The 15,364-nt window shown below is 37.1% G+C and overlaps 1 protein-coding gene and 3 long non-coding RNA genes across 8 annotated transcripts; 1 reads left to right on the plus strand and 3 right to left on the minus strand.

The window, feature by feature from the left end:
* The first annotated feature begins 1,002 nt into the window (after positions 1-1,002).
* Positions 1,003-7,696, plus strand: LOC124403760. 3 transcript variants are annotated; one of them, XM_046877504.1, is made up of 8 exons: positions 1,003-1,041; positions 1,112-1,291; positions 1,511-1,569; positions 1,661-1,669; positions 6,983-7,051; positions 7,125-7,187; positions 7,274-7,416; positions 7,561-7,696. In XM_046877504.1, exons 1-7 carry the CDS (start codon positions 1,014-1,016, stop codon positions 7,307-7,309), a joined length of 444 nt encoding a protein of 147 aa, XP_046733460.1. In that variant the 5' UTR covers positions 1,003-1,013; the 3' UTR covers positions 7,310-7,416; positions 7,561-7,696. The 3 variants fall into 3 exon arrangements, with proteins under 3 accessions (XP_046733460.1, XP_046733459.1, XP_046733461.1); XM_046877503.1 differs by lacking the exons at positions 1,003-1,041; positions 1,112-1,291; positions 1,511-1,569; positions 1,661-1,669 and adding exons at positions 5,702-6,121; positions 6,296-6,366; positions 6,437-6,616; positions 6,838-6,890; XM_046877505.1 differs by lacking the exons at positions 1,003-1,041; positions 1,112-1,291; positions 1,511-1,569; positions 1,661-1,669 and adding exons at positions 5,709-6,121; positions 6,437-6,616; positions 6,838-6,890.
* Positions 2,247-3,690, minus strand: LOC124403763. Its single transcript, XR_006928941.1, has 3 exons — positions 3,591-3,690; positions 2,747-3,015; positions 2,247-2,670 (listed from the first exon to the last, which is right to left on the minus strand). It is a non-coding gene; the product is annotated as an uncharacterized LOC124403763 (long non-coding RNA).
* Positions 4,901-5,893, minus strand: LOC124403764. The gene is made up of 2 exons (XR_006928942.1): positions 5,766-5,893; positions 4,901-5,022 (listed from the first exon to the last, which is right to left on the minus strand). It is a non-coding gene; the product is annotated as an uncharacterized LOC124403764 (long non-coding RNA).
* On the minus strand, positions 7,530-8,943 carry LOC124403762. Of its 3 annotated transcripts, none has more exons than XR_006928939.1 (3): positions 8,896-8,943; positions 8,205-8,317; positions 7,530-7,977 (listed from the first exon to the last, which is right to left on the minus strand). It is a non-coding gene; the product is annotated as an uncharacterized LOC124403762 (long non-coding RNA). The 3 variants fall into 3 exon arrangements; XR_006928940.1 differs by having other exon boundaries at positions 8,841-8,940; XR_006928938.1 differs by lacking the exon at positions 8,896-8,943 and having other exon boundaries at positions 8,205-8,402.
* Between the last annotated feature and the right edge of the window lie 6,421 nt (positions 8,944-15,364).

Here is a 15,364-nt window from a genome sequence, read left to right on the forward strand (position 1 = left end):
AGCATACACTTTACCACAATACAATTACATGTTTATGATGAGATAAGACATAAATCATATTTTGATAAATATTTGACTTTCTTCATAAATCTTTACAATACAGATGATATTCTAACAAAAAAATGACGTTTCTCAGAAAAAATATGATAATTGTGCAATTATGTGCAAAACTCATGCAGCATGCAATTGAACACGATTCATTTACATGTTTATGATGAGATTTTCATGACAAATCATGTTTTGTCACAAATATGACTTCTTACACAAAAAAGAAAATATGAATTTTCATATTCATAATACATTTCCTAATAAAAAATTACCAAAACTGAAAAAGTAATATTTCATCAAAATCGCATCAGCAGCTTGTAAGGATGGTCAGATCTCTTCATGATCCCAGACCCTAAGAACTGGGGGGTATTCCAGAAAGCATGGTTAACTTACCATTTGATAAATCATAACCTCTGGGTTGATTTACCCCTAACAGGCATACCATGAGTATGTCGGTTCCAAAACACCTGAGAAGAGTTAGTTTAATCAACCTCCAACTGGTTACCCAGAGGTAATGCGCGTGCACGGTGCATTTATAAAGACATTCTCAATGGAGCGCCGATTTCACGAGTCACCATGGAAACTCAAAGCGAAAAAAAGAGAGCGGCGGAGTTCACAAAGGCGGAGTTGGAGGTTTTAATGCACGCTTATGAGGAGTTTAAGCCAATAATATCAAAAAGAAGCAATACAGCTGCATCGCTAAAGCAAGAGAGTTGGCTTGGCAAAAAAATAACGGACAGAGTAAATGCATGAGTGTATTAATTACAAATTTGGTATTGGCTCCCGTTTTATTATAATGCAAAATAATGAAGTATGACTTATACATCCTTTTGAATATGTTATATCACTATGAAAGCATTTACTTTTCCTGCCATTTATTTCTTTAGTTTAAAATAATAATTTATATTTCTTATTTAATAAGGTGTAATCCTTCTGGAACCACAAGAACTTTAAGCCAAGTCAAAATGAAACACAAAAACATTCTGCAAAAAGGTCATATTTGATTACACAATTACTGAACTATTATTATAACAGGATTTAGTATATTCATTCTGTCATGTAGCTAATAAAAAGAAGACTGAAGCCCGTCTAACTGGCGGGGGTCCACCACCACCTCCCCTCACCCCATCTGAGGAGCTGGCTCTGTCCCTTAATAAAGGGCGACCAGTGGTTGCTGGCATTCCAGGGGACAGTTCATCACACACACCATGCACCACAAGTGATGGTGAAAAAATTGTGAAATGTAAGTTTAACTCTATGATTTTTCATTTTTTTTGTCCTAATAAATTACTATTTCTGTCACTTAAAGGCTTTTTGAACAAGATAAATTTTTATGTAGGCTTATTTTATTTAACTGTATATGATGTATAGGCTACTGTGATCTTACTCTGACGTGTTACTCTTTTCATGTATTATTTTCTTTGATAATATTGAGAATTTAATGGGTTGTGTGTTCTTATAGATACTGATGGATGTATTGTATTATTGGACCCTCCAGAAAGAACACAGTCTGTCACAGTTGTAAGTGATTTGTTGTCGGGTACTTTTAGTTGCTTTTAGGTATTTTTATTTTTTTTGCCAGATAATGTATACTTAAATATTTCTCCTGAAGGATGAAGATGATGACGATGAAGAGACCACATCTGCTGTGACAGAAGTGGACAATGTTGGTAGATCCACTGAGGTATGATGCATACCATTATAATGTATGGCCCCGTTTTGCATTAGAGTAACAAACTGTCATTGTCCCTTCACAGTACATACCTAGGGATTTGCCCACAGATGAGGGTCCTTCAACCTCAGCACACAATCTAAGCAGGGTAAGAATTTGTGTCCAGGTGTCCATATTTGAATTTTATTGTCTGACCAAACAATCTCATTCATTACATTTTTTCCACCTTCCTAGTTGCCAGCAAAGGAGCTGTATAAGGTCCATCTTCAAAAACAAATAAGAAAAAGTGACATGGAGATGGACCTTATACAGCTTCAAATGGAAGAGAAAAGACTTCTCATTAAAAAAGCAGCACTGGAAATTTAATTACTGGAGCATCGCCTTAAGGTGAGAACTTGTCTGAATAATAATCTGTTGCATGTTAAAAGTGAGTGAGTGTGTGAGTGAGTGTGTGAGTGAGTGTGAGTGAGTGAAAAAAGCAATATAAAAAAACATTTTATTGAATTTTATTTTATTGTTTTTCAGGAAATAAAGAAATAAACCACCTGGAAGACCAGTGAAAAAAATTAATAAAAGTGATTTTGACAGACCCTGTCTCTCAAAAGTCTTCTGTCTCTGTTGGCCTCTAAAATCTGTAGGTGTTCCTCTGGGCCATCTTCCTCAATACAAGGCTGAATACAAGTGGCTCTCTCCTCTTATAGTGGCAATATTGTGAAGCACAACACACGCTACTATAATGTCGCATGCCCTCTCTGGACTAACCCGGAGCCCACGCAGACACTGAAACCGAGATTTGAGGATCCCTATAGTCATCTCCACCCTGGCCTGTGTTCGGCTATGAGCCAGGTTAAACCGTGTCTGTGGTCCAGGCTCAGGTTCAGGGTAGGGTGTCATTAAATAGGGCAGACAAGGGTATCCTCTGTCCCCCAGCAAGTAACCATTGTACTGTCCTGTAATGATTGAAGTGTGCAACACAAATGTAGTAAAAATGAAAAAAAAAAAACAATTGTATAAAGCAAAACATACCCTGCTGAAATGTCTGGTACATTCTTGCATCATGCACAGATCCTGGCCATTTTGCCTCAACATTGGTAATGATTTGGGTTGCCTCACATATTACCTAGTTAGTGGAAAAAGTAATGACTTCAATGATTTTAAGAAGGGAAAAAATTAAGTTGTTACCTACACATTGATGCTATGAATAGATTTCCTATGAACACAGTCTCCCTCATTTATTGGTGGAGCTTTAATAGGAATGTGAGTGCCATCAATGCACCCAATTACATTTGGAAACCCTGAAACAGAAAGTTATGGAAGTATGAAGTGTGTGTGCGCATAATGAATACATGTATAGATATAAATAATATGACTAAATATTAAAAAAAAAAATATATATATATATATATATATAAAAATTATATATATATATATATATATATATATATATATATATATATATATATATATATATATATATATGTGTGTGTGTGCCAGACATACTGTACGAACGGCTTTACACACAGTCGCCTTTCCCACATGCTCTGAATCGCCCACACTGTACAAAAATTTTTTTCTTCGCTAAGGGCAGAACCGCGGTTTGTCACATTTGCGATATGCGGTTTTAAAAGACGTGTTAAATAAACTAACGAATCTTTTGAGAAACTATAACGCTCTTTCAAATATTCATTAGGGTATGCAAACATCAATACGCGGTGTTATAACCCTCTCCCGACGAAAAAAACCTCGTATAATTTGTGCTTCTACGTCCAAAGGATCCTCATCAAAAGGGCACGCCGAAGTTACACTGAAACATAACCTGCTCCCGAGCAGGTTATCTTCAGAGAGTCAGTTGCTATGGTTACATACATACCCAGAAAGTTACCTCCGTTTTTGGAACCGAAAGTTGAGGTTATCCACGAACTTACCCTTAAACATACCCAGGTATGTCACATAACCTGCTTTCTGGAATACCCCCCTGATTTGTAACTTCATGAGGCCAAACCCTGAGAGCTGCCATGCAACAAAACAATAAACTTTGTAATCTGATAAGGGAATCTCTTTAATCTTAGGAGAGAAAGCCATCAGTTCAGATGCCCACTCACCCATCCTTGAGGCCCCTTTTTCCCTCCTGGGGAGATGGGCGGGTCATGGAAAAATAACAGAAGTTCCCGGAAATCAAACTACTGTACTTGCATAATGTAATAAAATTGTTGGAATGTACGCAGGGTAGGAAATTCTGTCCTACTGACATAAGAATTGCCCCTGAGAAGATCCTTATCATGTATTGGTTTTACACTAGGTGACATTAGGTTTGCAAAGCTTTTATCAATTTAAATTTTCGAGTGTTTATGATGGTTTGGGTATTTAAAGAAATTTGGCCAAACACTCAGGGAAGCATTCTGTAGTTAGAACTTTCCACACAGTTTATGTGTCTCTCTAGGTACAGTGACTCTTCAACAATTCTTTTGTAAACTGCATTGTTAAACTATTTGGTTATATGCTGATCATGTTGTGTAACTTTCTTTTTTATTTGTTTTAGATGACACATTTGTTTATTGATTATTGCCTGGCAAATAAATTTGAAATTCTTGATTAATGCTGAAATTTCCTGAAATCATTTATATCTAGTTGATTATGTAGCCTGGTGTAACTGCAAATCTATGACCAGGATAGTACAAACTCAAGGCTCTTGAACGGATGGAGCATAGAGCACAACGTCTGTGACCTTCTGATTTCTGACTATCACTGACATAGCAAGTTATAACAAAGTGGCTAAATAAATTATTCTTTATACATGAGCAAGCATTGAGTATACTTAATATACTCAATGCTTGCTCATATATATACTTAAAGAATACAAGTTTACAGACTTAAGGTAAGTTTGTGTCTGTGTGCATGTGTAGTGGCTATCACTGACTTAGCAAGTTATGACCAAGTAACTAAATCAATTATTCTTTATAAATGAGCCAGCATTGAGCCACCTACTTATAGAATATTAGCTTACCGTTATATCCTCTGACTAAGATTCGGACTGGCCAATGTTTCTCCGTGAGCACGTATTATTCGCCAAGCACAAGGCTCTAAGCGACTCCAGGTCCATAATGAATGATTATTTGAAAAGACGGCTGTGGGAGAGCGTATGGTTTCGAAGGGAAAGGAACACCACGACAGGACCGTGTCTAAGTCAATCATGTTACTTTTATTGAATGTTTCTTTATTTCTGGTGCTCAGTGTCTTAATCACATGTCTTTGGCGCGCACACACACATCCTCGCGCTCCTCCTTAAATGCCCCCTCCGATCACTGAAAGAGAAAGAGAACACTAATTAGACATTATTCGCTTCAGATAAGGCATTCCTGTGTCTACCTGCTCACGGTCTCGCCCTCCATTCACAAACCGGTGCTCAGCCATGCCCCCACTGCCACAACTGTATCTTTAGAATAATCTATTAAAATTAAAGAAGAAATCCAGCCAATAAGGTGATCAGCTTAAATTAGATATATTCAAGTTAAATCTTTATTATAAATTAGTCAGATTAGAGGCTAAAATTGGATTCATGTAATAAAGGGCAATCCATTTGAGTAATCTTTTACAGCTGTGTGAGAAAGATTAACATGCAGCATACCTTTACCCACACCAGTGGATTCTGTCGTTGGGCCATTGGGTGGACACCCTACAATTTCATTTGCTGTTGATGTCTATTTCATTTAATTTTAATTAGAGTCAGATTAGAGGTTCAAGTCAAGTCAAGAAGTGTTCGTCATTTCAACCATATATAGCTGACATATTACACAGTGAAATGAAACTCCTGAACCCTGGTGCTACATAAAACAACAATCACAGAAAATGGAAAACACAGGGCTAAGGACTAGTAAGTGTCCTCGCCACATAAAGTGCATCGTGTTCAACCTGGTGCAAAGACAACACAAGTCAGTGAAAGACAATACAGGACAGTGCAAGGCAACACAAGACGGTGTAAGACAAATAAACAAAACAGTGCTGCCAGTAAACCTGGGGGGTATTCCAGAAAGCTTGGTTAACTTACCATTTGATAAATCATAACCTCTGGGTTGATTTACCCCAAACAGGCATACCATGAGTATGTCGGTTCCAAAACACCTGAGAAGAGTTAGTTTAATCAACCTCCAACTGGTTACCCAGAGGTAATGCGCGTGCACGGTGCATTTATAAAGACATTCTCAATGGATCGCCGATTTCACGAGTCACCATGGAAACTCAAAGCGAAAAAAAGAGAGCGGTGTATTTCACAGAGGCGGAGTTGAAGGTTTTAATGCACGCTTATGAGGAGTTTAAGCCAATAATATTAAAAAGAAGCAATACAGCTGCATCAGCTAAAGCAAGAGAGTTGACTTGGCAAAAAATACCGGACAGAGTAAATGCGTGAGTGTATTAAATTACAAATTTGTTATTGGCTCCCGTTTTATTATAATGCAAAATAATGAAGTATGACTTATACATCCTTTTGAATATGTTATATCACTATGAAAGCGTTTACTTTTCCTGCAATTTATTTTTTTAGTTTAAAATAATAATGTATATTTCTTATTTAATAAGCTGTAATCCTCCTGGAACCACAATAACTTTAAGCCAAGTCAAAATGAAACACAAAAACATTCTGCAAAAAGGTAATATTTGATTACACAATTACTTAACTATTATTATAACAGGATTTAGTATATTCATTCTGTCATGTAGCTAATAAAAAGAAGACTGAAGCCCGTCTAACTGGCGGGGGTCCACCACCACCTCCCCTCACCCCATCTGAGGAGCTGGCTCTGTCCCTTAATAAAGGGCGACCAGTGGTTGCTGGCATTCCAGGGGGCAGTTCATCACACACACCATGCACCACAAGTGATGGTGAAAAAATTGTGAAATGTAAGTTTACCTCTATGATTTGTTTTAATTTTTTTGTCCTAATAAATTACTATCTCTGTCACTTAAAGGCTTTTTGAACAAGATAAATTTTTATGTAGGCTTATTTTATTTAACTGCATATGATGTATAGGCTACTGTGATCTTACTCTGACATTTTACTCTTTTCATGTATTATTTTCTTTGATAATATTGAGAATTTAATGGGTTGTGTGTTCTTATAGATACTGATGGATGTATTGTATTATTGGACCCTCCAGAAAGAACTGTCACAGTTGTAAGTGATTTGTTGTCGGGTACTTTTAGTTGCTTTTAGGTATTTTTATTTTTTTTGCCAGATAATGTATACTTTGAATATTTCTCCTGTAGGATGAAGATGATGATGAAGAGACCACATCTGCTGTGACAGAAGTGGACAATGCTGGTAGATCCACTGAGGTATGATGCATACCATTATAATGTATGGCCCCTTTTTGCATTAGAGTAACAAACTGTCATTGTCCCTTCACAGTACATACCTAGGGATTTGCCCACAGATGAGGGTCCTTCAACCTCAGCACACAATCTAAGCAGGGTAAGAATTTGTGTCCAGGTGTCCATATTTGAATTTTATTGTCTGACCAAACAATTTCATTCATTACATTTTTTCCACCTTCCTAGTTGCCAGCAAAGGAGCTGTATAAGGTCCATCTTTAAAAACAAATAAGAAAAAGTGACACCTTATACCGCTTCAAATGGAAGAGAAAAGACTCCTCATTAAAAAAGCAGCACTGGAAATTTAATTACTGGAGCATCGCCTTAAGGTGAGAACTTGTCTGAATAATAATCTGTTGCATGTTAAAAGTGAGTGAGTGTGTGAGTGAGTGTGAGTGAGTGAGTGAGTGTGAGTGAGTGAAAAAAGCAATATAAAAAAACATTTTATTGAATTTTATTTTATTGTTTTTCAGGAAATAAAGAAATAAACTGCCTGGCAGACCAGTGAAAAAAATTAATAAAAGTGATTTTGACAGACCCTGTCTCTCAAAAGTCTTCTGTCTCTGTTGGCCTCTAAAATCTGTAGGTGTTCCTCTGGGCCATCTTCCTCAATACAAGGAGGGTGGCTCTCTCCTCTTATAGTGGCAATATTGTGAAGCACAACACACGCTACTATAATGTCGCATGCCCTCTCTGGACTAACCCGGAGCCCACGCAGACTCTGAAACTGAGATTTGAGGATCCCTATAGTCATCTCCACCTTGGCCCGTATTCGGCTGTGAGGCAGGTTAAACCGTGTCTGTGGTCCAGGCTCAGGTTCAGGGTAGGGTGTCATTAAATAGGGCAGACAAGGGTATCCTCTGTCCCCCAGCAAAAACCATTTTACTGTCCTGTAATGATTGAAGTGTACAACACAAATGTAGTAAAAGAAAAAAAAACAATTGTATAAAGCAAAACATACCCTGCTGAAATGTCTGGTAAATTCTTGCATCATGCACAGATCCTGGCTATTTTGCCTCAACATTGGTAATGATTTGGGTTGCCTCACATATTACCTAGTTAGTGGAAAAAGTAATGACTTCAATGATTTTAAGAAGGGAAAAAAATAAGTTGTTACCTGCACATTGATGCTATGAATAGATTTCCTATGAACACAGTCTCCCTCATTTATTGGTGGAGCTTTAATAGGAATGTGAGTGCCATCAATGCACCCAATTACATTTGGAAACCCTGAAACAGAAAGTTATGGAAGTATGAAGTGTGTGTGCGCATAATGAATACATGTATAGATATAAATAATATGACTAAATATTAAAAAAAATATATATATATATATATATATATATATATATATATATATATATATATATATATATATATATATGTGTGCCAGACATACTGTACGAACGGCTTTACACACAGTCGCCTTTCCCACATGCTCTGAATCGCCCACACTGTACAAAAATGTACAAACCGCGGTTTTTCACATTTGCGATATGAGGTTTTAAAAGACGTGTTAAATAAACTAACGAATCTTTTGAGAAACGATAACGCTCTTTCAAATATTCATTAGGGTATGCAAACATCAATACGCGGTGTTATAACCCTCTCCCGACGAAAAAAACCTCGTATAATTTGTGCTTCTACGTCCAAAGGATCCTCATCAAAAGGGCACGCCGAAGTTACACTGAAACATAACCTGCTCCCGAGCAGGTTATCTTCAGAGAGTCAGTTGCTATGGTTACATACATACCCAGAAAGTTACCTCCGTTTTTGGAACCGAAAGTTGAGGTTATCCACGAACTTACCCTTAAACATACCCAGGTATGTCACATAACCTGCTTTCTGGAATACCCCCCTGTTGTATATTGCACACTGTGGTGTGTAAGAGACGTAAAGTGAACAGTTACAAAAAATGTAAACAAATGTTGCGCAAAAGAGCAATAGCAGCAATCCAGAAAAGATGTGTAAAAAGAGCATGTTAACAGTTTATGGTAATGAAGTGGTGTAATGTGAGTTGTACTGAAAACAAGGATGTGTGAAGTGAGTACGAGTGTGTTGAGTCCAGGTTGTATAGATCAATCACACAGTTGTCTGTCTGTGTGTCTGTGTCTGTGTGTGTGTGTGTGTGTGTGTGTGTGTGTGTGTGTGTGTGTGTGCGCGCGCGTGCGTGGAGTTCAGTTCCGTTCTGTGTTGAGAAGCCTGATGGCTTGAGGGAAGAAACTGTTACACAGGCTGAATGTTACGGCCGAATGCTTTGGAACCGCTTCCCTGATGGCAGGAGGGTGAAGAGTGTGTGTAAGGGGTGTGTGGAATGCTGTTGGGGTGTGTGGGATGCTTTGCGGATGCAGCATGTGGTGTAAATGTCCATGATAGAGGGGAAAGAGATACCAATGATCTTAGCTGTCCTCACTATCCTCTGGAGGGTCTTGTAATCCAAAATGGTGAAGTTCCCAAACCAGGCAGTGATGCACCTTTTGATCTAAGGTGTCCTCTCAACATGGCTTAAGCATGTACTTTTTAAATACATGCTCAAAATGCTTTTAATGGTCCCTCTGTGGGAGGGAGATGGGCTTTTCTCAGCCTTCTCAGGAAGTAAAGTCGCTGCTGGGCTTTCTTGGTGATGGAGCTGGTGTTGCTGGTGTAGTGACCAGGCGAGGTTATCCGCCAAATGAACACCAAGGAATTTGGTGCTCTTGATCTCCTCAGAGGATCCATCAAAGATCAGTGGAGAATGGTTGCTCTGTGCTCTCCTGAAGTCAACACATATCTGTTTTGTTTACGTTCAGAGACAGGTTGTTGGCTCCACACCAGGCTGTTAACCATTGCACCTCCTCTCTGTAGGCCGACTCATCGTTCTTGCTGATGAGACCCACCACGGTCGTGTCATCGGCGAACTTGATGTGCATTGCTACACAGTCATAAGTCAGCAGATTGAACAGCAGTGGACTGAGCACACAGCCCTGAGGTTCCCCAGTGCTCAGTGGGGTGGTGCTGGAGATGCTGTTTCCAATCCTGACTGACTTAGGTCTCCCAGACAAGAAGTCCAGGATCCAGTTTTACAAAGGGAGGTGTTCAGGCCCAGTAGGCTCAGCTTTTCAATCAGGTGCTGAGGGATGATTGTGTTGAATGCTGAGCTGAAGTCTATGAACAGCATTAGTACATAAGAGTTCTTGTTTCTTGTCACAAGCAGGTGATGTCGTCTTGTTTGTGATTGCCTGGATCCCCTGCCACATGCGGCGGGTGTCTCCGCTGTTCTGGAAGTGGTTGGAATTCTCTTGCCGTGGGTGTGCTTCGCCTCTCTGATGGCACAGGACAGTTTGACCCTTGCTGTCTTTAAGGCCGTCTTGTCCCCTGCTCTGAAGGCGGAGTCTCTTGATTTAAGCAGCACACACACCTTGGCAGTCATCCACAGCCTCTGATTAGAGTGTGTAGTGATGGTCTTGGAGATGATAACGTTATCAATGCACTTGCCGATGTAGCTGGTCACTGTTGATGTGTACTCCTCCAAGTTGATGAAATCGCTGTTGGTTGCAGCTTCCCTGAACATGTCCCAGTCAGTGTATTCAAAGCAGTCCTGGAAAGCAGACATGGATACTGCTGGCCAGGTTCTCACCTGATTTCGAGCTGGTCTTGAACGCCTGCTGAGTGGTCTGTATGCTGGGATCAGCATAACAGAGATGTGGTCTGTGGCGTGTTTTCTCCGCTGGTTTAAAAAAATTTAATACATAAAATAAAAAATAAAACGGTGACATGAAGTTATATTCCAAATAATATTATATGAAAAACATGGCATAATAAAGGATATTTTGGCAGATGAATTACTTTTCATTAAAAGAGACTATAAAAACATGAATTTATCTTCATAAGAATAATTATCAAACACCGTTAAAAACGTAAAAAAGTGAAGGATAAGGGTAACAAATTTGTGAAAAATTCATAATTTTATAAAAAGTGAACGAACAATGAAAAAGTTGACAGGATATTTTGACAACTTTCAATAAAAAGTTTAATTATGAAAATAATTTATCTTAAATTTCTTTTCTGATTTCATGAAAAATCTTCAAGTGTGATACGTAAAGGTAAAACAAAATAGGTGACAAAATAGTTTGACAAAAATATGACACCCATTTAAAAAGTTATTATAAAAATACATTTTTATCTTCATAAGCATAATTTAATGAAAACCAGTCTGAAGGTGCAATAAGTGAACGAAAAACTCAAATGTGAATTCATGTTTTGATGAAAAAAATGACTTCATAAAAATAGGAATTTTCATATTCATAATAGTTTCATGAAGAACTGTTAAACTCCATAAAGCAAACAAAAGGTTTTATAACATTTATTTTGACAAAAAGTAATTTTAACAATATGATAAGTATAATAAATAAATAAAATTAAATTAAATAAAATGGTGACTGTTGACAAAAATGAGTTTTCATGAAAACAGATATCAATATGAAATTTCATATTCATAAGCATAATTTCATGAATTTTTTTATGTAATAAATAAACGAAGGTCGAAAAAGCTAACATGACTTTTAGGACACGGACCACGACCCGGAAGCGGGAGTAACTATCATCTTTATTGTGAACACAGAGCACAACATAGAGTCAGAGAGCGTTCTATACCAAAAGTAATCCACGGAAGGAAAGTATAATCCACGAACAGACGGTAATCTAAACACAGGTAATCCAAACAAACAGCGGGGACCGCTGGCAGTTTGAGTTCGGTCGGTGTCCTTAGCCATGAAGTAGGTTCGACACGAGCGACATGGGAATGAAGGTTTTATGCTAAATCGGTAACGAGAGACACCTGTCTCTCGTTAATGCTGGGCGCGGCAGAGCGAGGCAGCGTGACAGCTACCGAGGGGGGCGTGGCAGGTGGATCCCTGACAATGACAAAGCATGCTCTGAAAAAATATAACTTTATTCATAAAAAATGTTATTATGAAAATTTTAATGTTTATCCTAATGAGCATAATGTCATAAATAAATCATTGAAACATGTAATATGTGAATGAAAAACGAAAAACATTGACATGACAATGTCAAAATGTTAGTTTGGTTTTTTTTGGTAAAATATTGGATTGTTAACATAATTGTTTTTCATGTATCTTCATAAGCATAATTTCATGAAAAAAAACATTCTAAGGTGCAATAATTAAATGAAAAACCCAAAATTATATTTATAACAAAAATATGAATTTTCATTCTCGTAAGCATAATATCATGGAAAACCATTCAACTGTGCAAGAAGTAAACCCAAACAAAAATATGTTTTGACAAAAATATGACTTTTTTTTGTAAAAAATATATTTATAATTAAAATATAAAATTTCTTATTCATAAGCATTAATGAAAAGCCATTAAAAAGTGCAACAAGAGAATAAAAACAAAATTGTGACATTACAAATCCTCAAAAAAACCCACCAAAAAGTTACATGCCAAATCATGCTTTGACAGAAATCTAAATAAATAAATAAATAAATAATCATAGTTTTTATTTATGTTTTGTACTGACTGGCCCGGCAGAGGGACCGATCTGGGAAGGATGTGCTGCACGTTAGAGCAATAAAGGATGTAGATGGAAATGTGTTGACTAGTGAGGAGAGTGTGTTGAGAAGACGGAGGGAATCTTTTGAGCAGCTGATTAATGAGGAAAATGAAAGCGAGAGAAGGTTGGAAAATGTGTAGATGGTGAAGCAGAAAGTGGATAGGAGTAGTAAAGAGGTCATGAGAGCAGCTATTAAAAAGAGGAAGCTTGGAACCAAATTGAACACAAAGAGAATCAACACAAGGGATGCGCAAAGAAATTGCCTTTTAGACAGATGCTGCAAAATGTGTCAAAATAACAGAAGTTTTCTGCCATACATTCAGCAGGACGTTCATCAGCTGCTGTGTCTGATGATGATAGTGGTGGTGGTGGTGACACTGGCATTAACGGCATGCACAGTGAGGAGGATAAACAGATGGAAAGAGTTGAGGGAGAAGTGAGTGTAGAGCCTGTGGTAAGCAGAACTGCTTTCAGAACACTTAGGCTATGTGATAAGTTTAGATATCCCTTGATAAAACTGAGCCAAAAACACAAAATAATGGTTAATTTAATTCAATTCATTTTTATTTGTATAGCGCTTTTAACAATGAACATGGTCTCAAAGCAGCTTTACACATTTTGTGGTGATAAAAATTAATATGTTCTTTATAAATGTAAGTTTGCACCGAATGTCCATTAAATGTTGTGGGGTACAATGATGGTGATCAGAGCAAACTGTGGTCCTGAATCAGTGTTGCAAACTGTTGACATTAACTACAGTCCAAATCCATCCTCAAAGCTCCAGTTCTTACTACGGAATTTAATGGAACCACCCAAGGCATTGAGGAAAAATCATCCCCAGCTGCACAGAGTGGCCTTCAATCGAGGAGAACACTATCCAGAGGCAGGCATGGACGAAGTGGGAAGATCTGAGGAGGGATGTTTTCACTTGTTGCTCAGTGGGCCAAAGTTGTCTTTTCAGATGAAAGTAAAGAAAATTTAGCATTTCAGAGAAAAATGTGGAACAAGAGACCAAAAATTGCAAATGAGCTGAAGGCCACTGTCAAAAATACTTGGGCTTCCATCTGACCTCAGCAGTGCCACAGACTGATCGCCTCCACTGCCGAATTGAGGCAGTAATTATAGGAAAAGGAGCCCTTACCAAGTATTGAGTACATATACAGCAAATGAACATACTTTTCAGAAGGCCAAGAATTCACTGAAAATGTTTTTTTGATTGGTCTTATTAAGAATTCTCATTTTTTTTAAATTGGTGGGTTTTTGTTAATTGTAAACCAAAAACATCAAAATTAAAAGAAATAAACGCTTAAAATCTATCAGTCTGTTTGTGACGAATCTATTTTCTATAATATACGTGTTTTACTTTTTTGTATTGAATTACTAAAATAAATAAACTTTTTAATGATATTTCAATTTATTGAGATGCACCTGTATATATGTACATATACAATAATCATTGTGTTTAAACATTCACACAGAACCTGCATAGCTTTTCTTAATTTTTTTATTGAAACACATACCCAACACACACACACACACACACACACACACACACACACACACACACACACAGAGATAAATTATAAATACAATGTAAATATTATATATTAGCAGAATAAAACTGTATTATAGAAACCTGGATTGAAAAGGGTATGATTTCCAGTAGATGAAAGCATTGTTCTGCTAAATTTTAGCCCTTTCTAACAGTATCATCATGAGTTAAACTGAGAAACGTACATCTTTAAAGTGGATTTTTTTTACATAAAATGTTGCTATTTTAATAAGCACAGTTACATACAAACATTTCTAAATTAGCTACTTTCTGTTATTTCTTCTTTGACTACAACAATAAAATCAAACTCTGATTGAATGGGCGAAATGCAAATTTGGTGAGCTAAGGCCAGTCCTGCCCACTGCTGCCAATTCTCGCTGAATTATAGAAGGGAGTTGTTTACATTTGCACTGTATGGGGTCAACCAGGTGAGGATGGGATCCCTTTGAATCTTGATTTTCTCAAATATAACTCATAAAGCTACCCACAAATATTTAATAATCAAAATGCATATATAAAGAAAATAAAAATCTACATACCCCTAATAAAATAACAGGCTTTTGTGAAAAAAATCAACCAGTACAAACTTTTTAGGAACTGAGGCAAACAAGTGAACATTTATGCAGCCAGTAACTTGCAGTAAACTTTTATATTCTTGCTATTTTTCCTGAATGTTTTAGATTGTTTATATGTGATCATTTAACAGTGAGGTGAAAAAAGTTCTGACACGATTTATCTTGGTTTCATTTTTTATATCACAAAAACTTTTAATTTAAAAAACGTTTATTATAAATGTTATTTAATTGACAATATCCATTGTTAAAAACAGTCTATTCCATATCACATAGGAATAGGGATGTCTACTCTGTTGTTTCTGTTTATGAATATGTTATTTGGACATGGTTAATGTAGGCCAATTGCCTGTCTAAGCAAAAAAAAAGTGGAGCAGAGGAGACATATACGGGTTGCACTTTCGCCTACTTGGAGAAACACACGCACGTACGCGCGCGCACCACAAATACGCTTTTTTTTAAAAAAACACGTTGAAGAGAGGTTTGTTACTTGAAGCTGTTAACGATTGATGTTAAGTTTTGGTTTTCTTTATTGAAAACATGCGGGACATGTCTAAGCACTAAATGTAGTTACAGGAATGCAAAAAAAATCATGC

This window comes from Silurus meridionalis, chromosome 21 (assembly GCF_014805685.1).
Source record: "Silurus meridionalis isolate SWU-2019-XX chromosome 21, ASM1480568v1, whole genome shotgun sequence".
In the NCBI taxonomy this organism is placed as follows: Eukaryota; Metazoa; Chordata; class Actinopteri; order Siluriformes; family Siluridae; genus Silurus; species Silurus meridionalis.

Excerpts from the sequence above, each read along its gene's own strand:
- LOC124403760 (XM_046877503.1), top strand. The coding sequence starts at position 5,949 with ATGGAAACTCAAAGCGAAAAAAAGAGAGCGGTGTATTTCACAGAGGCG. Across the intron at positions 6,617-6,837 it reads TGGTGAAAAAATTGTGAAAT|ATACTGATGGATGTATTGTA; the intron begins GTAAGTTTACCT and ends GTGTTCTTATAG. Across the intron at positions 7,188-7,273 it reads CAGCACACAATCTAAGCAGG|TTGCCAGCAAAGGAGCTGTA; the intron begins GTAAGAATTTGT and ends CCACCTTCCTAG.